Source organism: Acanthisitta chloris, unplaced genomic scaffold (assembly GCF_000695815.1).
Source record: "Acanthisitta chloris isolate BGI_N310 unplaced genomic scaffold, ASM69581v1 scaffold9060, whole genome shotgun sequence".
Lineage (NCBI taxonomy): Eukaryota > Metazoa > Chordata > Aves > Passeriformes > Acanthisittidae > Acanthisitta > Acanthisitta chloris.
The window spans coordinates 323-9243 of record NW_008653305.1 but is presented as its reverse complement, the minus strand read 5'-3'; the positions used below and the strand labels follow the sequence as shown (position 1 = coordinate 9243).

General features: G+C 44.1%; 1 protein-coding gene across 1 annotated transcript in view; it reads right to left on the bottom strand.

Moving 5' to 3' along the window:
• ABCA5 (ATP-binding cassette, sub-family A (ABC1), member 5) overlaps positions 1 to 8583 on the bottom strand; it is a 20457-nt gene extending 11874 nt beyond the window's left edge. The window contains 10 exon segments of the mRNA XM_009080419.1: positions 347 to 466; positions 846 to 1021; positions 1295 to 1405; positions 1915 to 1973; positions 3453 to 3621; positions 4784 to 4931; positions 5080 to 5268; positions 6120 to 6261; positions 7582 to 7811; positions 8446 to 8583. Of these exon segments, the coding sequence (XP_009078667.1) occupies positions 347 to 466; positions 846 to 1021; positions 1295 to 1405; positions 1915 to 1973; positions 3453 to 3621; positions 4784 to 4931; positions 5080 to 5268; positions 6120 to 6261; positions 7582 to 7811; positions 8446 to 8583 (1482 nt within the window).
• Positions 8584 to 8921: the final 338 nt, after the last annotated feature.

The window sequence follows — 8921 nt, the reverse complement described above, 5'->3', positions numbered from 1 at the left end:
CCCAGTTCCTGGATGGCTTTGTGAGAAAAGTCTCCAACAGGTTGAGGGCTGAATGTTACCTGCCAGAAAGGCCATCAAACTTGTCACACTGATTATTTCCCCTAGAGATCAACTCCAGAGCTACTGCTGAGCCATGAACAGCCTCGAGCATAAAAGCTGAGCCACTGAAGTAATGGAATTATTTAAACCATAAACAAAGGAAAAAAGGAGCAACAGATGCTCAAAGCAACCATTTCTGCATCTTACATGCTATAATTACTACATGTATCAGTTGGTTTTGACAAGATACACCAACTCTTTGGGTGTCTCAGTGATGCCAAGCTGGGAATGTCTCTATCACTCTCACCTTGGGGTCCCCAAGAACAGCAACTCCCACTGACAGTCGCCTCTTCTGCCCCCCACTAAGTTTTTTAGCTTGGTTGTCCCTGATGGGCTGCATCTCCAAATCCAACAACACCTTCTGCACCTTGAAAACATAAGAAACACCATTTATCATTATAAAGTGCTAACAATCTGGTTCAAATATCTGTAACAAATAACATCAAATGAACAGTTCCTAATTCCCAGTGTATTCTGCACATGAACTGCACAAATTGGGGTATCCAGAGCTCCAGTAAACCTGAAGTTTAAAGGTGTTTAAAAAGTTTGAAGGGTCTAGGCTTGATTTAAAATGGTTCATGAGCACTTTAATTTCCTAGGAAAAAAAATAATCGTTTATCTTTGCTTATTATACTGCAAAGATAAACAATCCCTGCAAACTTGTCTTAAGGAAATCCCTCTAAGGCTATTTTGACCTACAGGTTAAAAAGGAACATAGAAGACAAAGCTGTGCCCAGGTGACTTACCTCTTGTATCAAATCATTCTGAGGGATTCCCTTAATGGCAGCAAATATGGAGAGATTCTCCTCCACAGTTAAGATATCAAAGTGGATGTCAGCCTGAGGGCACACCCCAGTGATCTGCCTCACCTCCAGCATCTCATCGATTTCAGACACTCTGTGCCCATAGACAGAGACAAACCCTGCAGAAAATAAGCACAGAAGAGTGGAATGGGTTGGGCTGGACGGTTATCTTAAAGATCATCTCATCTCAACCCCTCTGCCATGGGCAGGGACACCTTCCACTAGGAGCAATCAACAGAGAGGGTTTTACACCCCCAGAGCAGGTGGACATGAATCTGAAGTGAGTCTTGCAGACATTATCCAGAGAAAAGTTTGATGCATCCTGAAATACCCATAAAGATGATCAGGTTTGGTTTTAAAAGCAGAGTAGCCAAACCCCCCTGAGAACTCACCATCCGTGGGTGGACACAGCCCACAAAGGATGTTCATCAACGTGGTCTTCCCAGTGCCACTGTGTCCCAGCAGAGCTGTGATCTGACCCTCATAGATGTCAAAGGACAGATCTGGTTCCCAGGGCAGACAAAGAGGAGATGTTAGGGATGTGCTCCTGAAGGTTGGAGCCAGCTCCTGCCACAGAGGTCAATTCAAATACTAACATATAGGGTATGCATTCCTGGTCTGCCTGGGGGACACCTTACCTCCCAGCTGGGACACACTGTGGGGTGGCCACAGTGCAAGCCACACAGGGAAAAAGCATTAAAAGATCAGGGAGATAGGGCAGGGAAGAGCATATCACTATGGACACAAGCAGAGGAGGAATACCAGGGACAATGCCAGCAGGATTTCCTTCGTGCTGGAAGGGTTGACTTTTTGGGTACTATTTGAAACAAGATTACTGCCAAAGCAGTGAGACAAGACACACACACAAGCACATCTGGCATTCATGCTCCAAGGTCCCACCCCTCTCCAAAAAAACCAAAAAGCCTCAACTGAAACATAAAAAGGTCACTCAGCAATTCAAGTCTTGCTGCTTTGCATCGGACAAGCAGCTAAAAAGCTAAAATGTTCTTACTTCTGAGAGCCTCCACAGTTTCCCCCTTTTTCCTGAATGTTTTCTGAACACAGCTGATTCTGAAAGAAGACATGGCATTGTATAAACTGTTTCAGGATCTTTATGTGTCATTTTGAATGATCAACACTCAGCAACAGTCACAACAAGATGACCAGACTAAAGGGGCACCAGATATGGTCAAGACCCATTAAGTCAAGTCCAGAGACAGGACACATGGCCACAAAACCTAGTCCATGTCCACCCTGGCATCAGAAAGCTTTTTCTGGTCCTCTTAGAAGGTATTTCTTATAATAACAGACAGAATTATTTCAAATCTGTGTCTCTTTCACATGGTAGAACAACACACTAGAGGTTTCTCCTGGTAGGAAAGGCAACAGTTACTCCCCAGTAGTTACACAATACAACAGGAGACTCAACAGACAGGACATGAAAAAGGTGTTCAGTTAGACTCTGAATATGTGATTACTGATAGCTCTGGAGCAAAATTAGGTGAAAGAAAGCAAGTTAAAATCTTCCTGGTTTGGTAAAACAATGGGGCTGAAGAAAACCCTGAGGGTCTCCATCCTCCAGGATGGATTCTGGAAATGAGCACAGGGAGTGGGTAATCGTGTGAGCTGTGGGGAGGAGAACTGGGTATGAAAGAAAACAAAACCTGTTCATGTAAAGGTGACAAAATAGTGTGGAAATTTCAGAAAGATGGTGAGGGGATGATGTGGAGAGTCCAGGCTGGATGAATAATGCTACAATGGCCACAGTGTTCTCAGATGAACATCAGGATTAAAACTGGGCCCTTGACCCTATGGCAGATGCCCAAAGAGACATGGATGATGTGGACAACACAAGACTTGTCCTAGTCACTAAGCTCAAATATTTATTTGAGACCAGTGGAGCCAACCAGGAGTGAGGACACAGAGTTCCTCATCTCCCATCAGGCTGTACCACTGGAAAATGATGGAAACAAGGGCTAAAAAAAAAAAAAAGACACTGAAAATAACACCTGAGAAACAGCAAAAAGCACAGGACACTCCAGGTGACACAAAGTACAGCACAAAAGGTGAGAGTGAACATGTGATCCTCAGTCTCCTTTTACCCTCTCACACACAGCAGCTGATTAAAACCACCACAAAGTTCCCCTCTGGTGTACAGACAACACCACAGCCTTCACATCACCCCAGAATTCAGCTTTTTCTCCTCAAAAAGTGTGTTACCAGAGGCTAAACCCTCCCAGCAGAGCAGAGGATCCAACATCTGTAACCGCTTACGCCGCTCGTAATGGAAAACCAGAGAGCTCCAACCAAAGGAACACAATCCACAACCAAACCCTCTCCCTTCAGCCCAGTGATTTATCCTTGGAGAGCATCCACGTGGCTGCTGCTGGAGCTTCACTGGCTGTGCTGTGCACAGAGGGCTCTCTGCAATGCATACCATATGCTATTTGAATCCAAGAGGAGAACTAGGAGTGATTTTGAAGGACACATTACAGTCTCAGGGACACCAGTGACCTGTTTAGCCACACCTGGGGCAGAGTAAGGACATACCTGATGGCTTCTTTTCCCTGAAATTCCAAAGGCACAGGTTCAACAATCTCACTGAAGCCTAAGGTGCCATTGATGCTGCTCTCGTACAGCTCCTTGTAATTCTTCCTGTGCTTGGACCAAAAGGAAGGTTTCATGAAGAAAAATGGGGTGCGGCGCAGGCCAAACTCCCCTGGAAAACAGGGAAAGGGACAACTCCTGAACAGGCACTGCAGGTATTCACAGAATCACACAAGAGCTGAGGCTGGAAGGGACCTCTGGAGATGATCTGGTCCAACCCCCTGCACAAACAGGGCCAAGAACAGAGGGTTGCTCAGGGCTTTGTTCAATCAGGTTTGGAGGATCTCCAAGGATGGAGACTCTACAATCTCTCTGTGCAACCTCTGCCAGTGTTTGATCACCTTCACAGTCAATTATATTTTATTAATGCTTCAAAAGATGTTCCTGCATTTCAGTTTGTGCTCATTGTTCCTTATCCCCTGGTCAGGCACCACTGAGAAGAGCCTGACTCCTTCTTCACTGCTTCCCAGAGATATTTACACACATTTCCTCAGCTTTGGGGGGTTAGGTCTAAAAAGTTGCAGGTTCAGGACCCAACCCACACCTCTATTCCAGAGGGATTTCATCAGCCAAGTTTACATCATCTGCATTCAAGCCACAGCTCCCATCAGCACTGCTTGCAGGCTCCAGTTTTGCTAAGTACTGAAATATAAGTGCAAATCTTCTATGCAAGAGAAATCCTCAGTGCTGGGAGAGCAGTGACTTAAACATAGGAGACAGAAAGCCAGAGGGATGGGAGGTGAGCAGAGCTGAGGGGCTTAACCAGGATTTAGCTGCAAGATTAACAACTTTATTCTGTGTTTCATGTCAAACTACTTCTGTCACAGGGAAAGCTCTGGAATGGGCAGAGCAGTCTTTGATTTTCAACCCCCTGTGAGCAAATTGGAAAGGCTGAGGTGTCAGTTAATGCAGTAAGGAAGTTTTTCCTCTTCAAAGAGGAGAAAGATTTAGCTGTTGAGGGCCAGCAGTTCTCAACGTGCCAACACTCAGCTCCTCACCCCTCAGTTTTAACAGGATAGACATGATTTCAGTGAAAAGTATTCTGAGTCACAGCATCAAATCTGTTTGCAAACAGCATCACCTCCTTTCTCCACAGCTGAATTGAGGTCAGAGATGCCACCACCAGCTTGGAGAGCTCAGGACTGCAGGAATGGGGATAAATCTACTTGCAAACTGCATCACCTCCTTTCTCCACAGCTGAAATGAAGTCAGAGACAGCAGCAGCCTGGAGACTGCAGGAACTGGTGATCCTAGCACAGATTTCAGAGACATACCTGGGATAACCTGGTCAAGGTAAACAGCTACAAGCAGATAAAAGATGCTGTCCAGCACCAGTAAAACAAGACAGATGCAGAGTGGGTAAGGACCATCATTTATATTGGAAAATGTTGCCCCATCTTTATAATCTTCCAGGTGCATGACCTGCATGGAGAGAGGGAGGTGTTATTTATTAATCTTTCAGGTTGGTGCATTGCCAGTGTGTTATCTCCACCAAGACCAATCTGAAAACACTCCATGCCAGAGGAACAGGATGAAGCTGCCCCAGGAGAAGGAGCAGGTGGAGATTTACCTGTGCCACACCAATCAAGAAGCTGCACTGACACAAAGGGCTGAGAACCCACACAAAAGACTTGGGGAAATCCTCCAGCAGGACAATATTAAGGCCCACAAAGCCAAAAGCCAACGTTGCCAAGAATTCCACTATCCCCACGTGCTTGGACTTTTTAAACAGAGGTGTCAGCATAAGGGCAAAGAAAACCTAAGGCAGAGTGAAGAAAAACAGGAAGGTATTGTATTAACTAATAATAATGATAATACAGGTACAGAAAAACTAAGGTTAAAAGGCCACAGCTTCAATTTTGCCTCTGATAATATCATTTTCCTGGTATAGGCACTACAGCTTCACCCACACAGAATCATGGAATGGTTTAGGTTGGAAAAGACCTTCAAGATTGAGTCCAACCACAAACTCAACACAGCCAAGTCCACCACTAAGCCATGCCTTCAAGTACCACATCTATATGCCTTTAAAATCCCTCCAGACCCTTGGGAGGAACAGAATTCCTGAAGATCTCAGGTAACAGAGCACAGGGAAGAATTATAAAGAAAAAATGAGGAGCTGCACAGCTGAGTGTGCAACTACACCCTGATGAGTGTCCCTTCTGGAAGTGATGGCAAACAACTTCTGCACTGGCTGCTGATCAACTCAGACAAGCAATTTGCTAGATAAAGATATTTTAATATATTATAATATAATTCTCTGACCTTTAATTAGAGTTTTAGAATTATACCATATAGTAACAGTAAATGTTTTGAAGGTTTGGGCTGCCAAATGGTTCTGTACAGTGTTTAGAGCTCAAAACCAGATGGTTATAAAGTCATATGTTTCAGGGAGAAAATATCTTTCTCAGAGTGATGGGTGAGACCTGTGCAACATCCTAAATGGGCCAAGACTCCATGGGATGGGACAGCTCAGACACTCAGCACCATTTGGACCTACAGGAGCAACATTTGTCCCAAGTGCTTTATAGAGAGAATAAGATAAGGTGGGAAGGGAATAAAACCCCCAGGGATGGGATGGCTGAGCTCCACAAGAGCAGGACTACTTACTGAGGAGACTCCATAGAGGAAAAAGAGGAAGAATATCACAAAGGCACTGCTCTGGGGAAAGAGGGAAGAGGCTGTTGCAATCACTGCCATGAGAATGGACATGACAAAAATCAGGCTCACGTAGAGCACCACCCAGGAAAGCCTAGGAGCAAAAAAAGGGGAGAAAGAACAGAAAGCAGGCAATGAATCTCCAGCCTGAATGAGCCAAACCTACCATGCCTTAATATTCCAGACAGCTGCACTAAAGGCCAAACTTGCAGCAAAACAAGAGCCCCCAAATGAAAGAGCTCTTGTACCCAGCCCTGGAATTGTTCTAGCACACACACACATCGATCCCCACTGCAGCTACAGACACACAATTGGATGATTCACAATTATTTGGCTTTTAAACTTGCATAATTCATTCCCTGCTATAGCCAAGAGAAGGTAACAGAGTCGTAGGTTTCAATAATTCAGGAAATTCTAGTTAAAATTTAATACAGGACTCACTCCAGTCACTGGGCAGGGTAATAAAATCCTTTGCTTTTCAAAAACAGAGCTGGAAGCAACTCTGACCTCAGGAAACAGGGGTGGGTTGTGCACAGATAATAAAAAATTACACATTTCATCAGAAGCAAGGGAAAAAAATAGCATTCAAACAGCCCCAGGTGGCTATTAAGGTGCAGCAGGGACAGATGTTAAACTGTTTTAAACACTGAAGCTAAACCTGTTTTTCTCTCTTCAGCTATCAATGACTTCAAATTAGTGCATTCTTTCATTAAAAAAATCAAAATTAAACACATTGCCCAAAACAATTCCCATTATGGTAAGGAAATAAGTGAAAAGCTGTTGCTCAGACTGCTCTGTCATGTTAAAATACAGAGTTGGATTTATTCATTGTGTGTCATAGAAAGTGCTGCTAACCCAACCCCTAGAAAAGGAGCTACTGAGGCAAAAACATTTCATGATGATCATAAAAAACCTACATAAAAATCTCCCACATCAGCAGATTTAATCCCTCTATGTCTGGCACAGCTTCCCATCCAGAAACACAACCTCTAACTTGCCAAAATATTCCTATTTTCATGATGCTGCAAGTGTCTCCATGTTAGATTTGACAGAGTATAACCCCTAGAAAAGGAGCTACTGAGGCAAAAACATTTCATGATGATCATAAAAAACCTACATAAAAATCTCCCACATCAGCAGATTTAATCCCTCTATGTCTGGCACAGCTTCCCATCCAGAAACACAACCTCTAACTTGCCAAAATATTCCTATTTTCATGATGCTGCAAGTGTCTCCATGTTAGATTTGACAGAGTATCTCAAATTTAGGCTGTTTTCAATTAATCAGACCGAAAACAAGTGAAAAAATGAAGGATGGGAGAGAAGAGTTTCCCTAGAAAGTGTTTGCTTTAAATATTTCTTCACATACATATATTTCTTTCATCAAGAACAAGTTGTACCCAGCACTCACATACCAGAAAGCAGTGTCATGGAGTCCCAATATTTTCAGGAATTCTTTCAACTTCCTCTCCTTTTCTGCCACAATATGAATTGCCAAGTAATACCCAAATGGGGAGAAAGCAATCACCAGGTAAATCAAAATGATTGCACGAGGGAAATTATCTATTTCCACCATGGCAGCCTCTCCCATCACCATGGCTCTCGTCAGTTCAAGCTGTTCCCAAACTGATTGATTTGTCCTCAGCTGAAAGGAAGAGAGGGAAGAATTATTTTGGCATTGCTCCTGAGTTTTCAGCCCCATCCCAGCCAGTGGCAGTCACCTTGGCACAGCCCTAGCTCCATCCCTGCTGGCATGGAGAGACCTCAAAACCTTCCTATCCCCAAATCCCAGGCTAAAAGCAGGAAAACTGGAGAATAACTGAATATCTGGAAATAAAAAATGATCAAATGTGCAATTTTTATCACTTAAAAAGATGACATCTCTCATTACAAGTGGCTTGAGGGGAGGGAAATAGGGAAAGCTGCTGACCAAGAGTGACCCCAAAACAAGGCAAATTCTACAGCCCCTTCTGGTACAGCAGCTGAAATGGCATTTTGGGGTGAGCACTGTGGAGCCTTTGTGTCTGCAGAGCTGCTGTGATGGGTGTCCAGCCTCATTTGGATGAAAATGAAGACAAACATCCTCATTATTCACCCCAACAAGAACAATTCCATCCAAAACACAGCAAAAACACCCCCGAAACATTCTGCCTTCTCAGCAGGGCCAAGCTCATTTTTGCTATGGCATTTCCCACAATTAATAGACAGGCAGCCAGAGCCAAGGCATTCCATGGATCTGAGCTTCCTTGGGTTTCTGATGGCATTTTCCCCAGTGTTACCTGTATAATTGCTGCATCAATGCAGGCCTGGAGTGCTGTGAACCCTGAGCTCCAGTAGGTCACTGACTCACAGCCCTTCCGCAGGTTGGAGCAGCTGGCTGGGGAATAAAACAGGGAATGATGATCTTTAAGGGCCATCCCAACCTAGGTCACTCCATTTTTCCATGTTACAATGCCAAAAAAGAGTTCCAGTTGACCCCAAGGTACACCCTGAAAACAACCTCCATGGATCAATACATGCAACACCAAGGCAAAAAAAAACCCTCATGGAATGATTTTCTGCAGGTTGGAGCAGCTGGATGAGGGATGAAACAGGGAATGATGATCTTTAAGGTCCATCCCAACCTAGGTCATTCCATTTTTCCATGTTATAATGCCAAAAAAGAGTTCCAGTTGACCCCAAGGTACACCCTGAAAACAACCTCCATGGATCAATACATGCAACACCAAGGCAAAAAAAAACCCTCATGGAATGA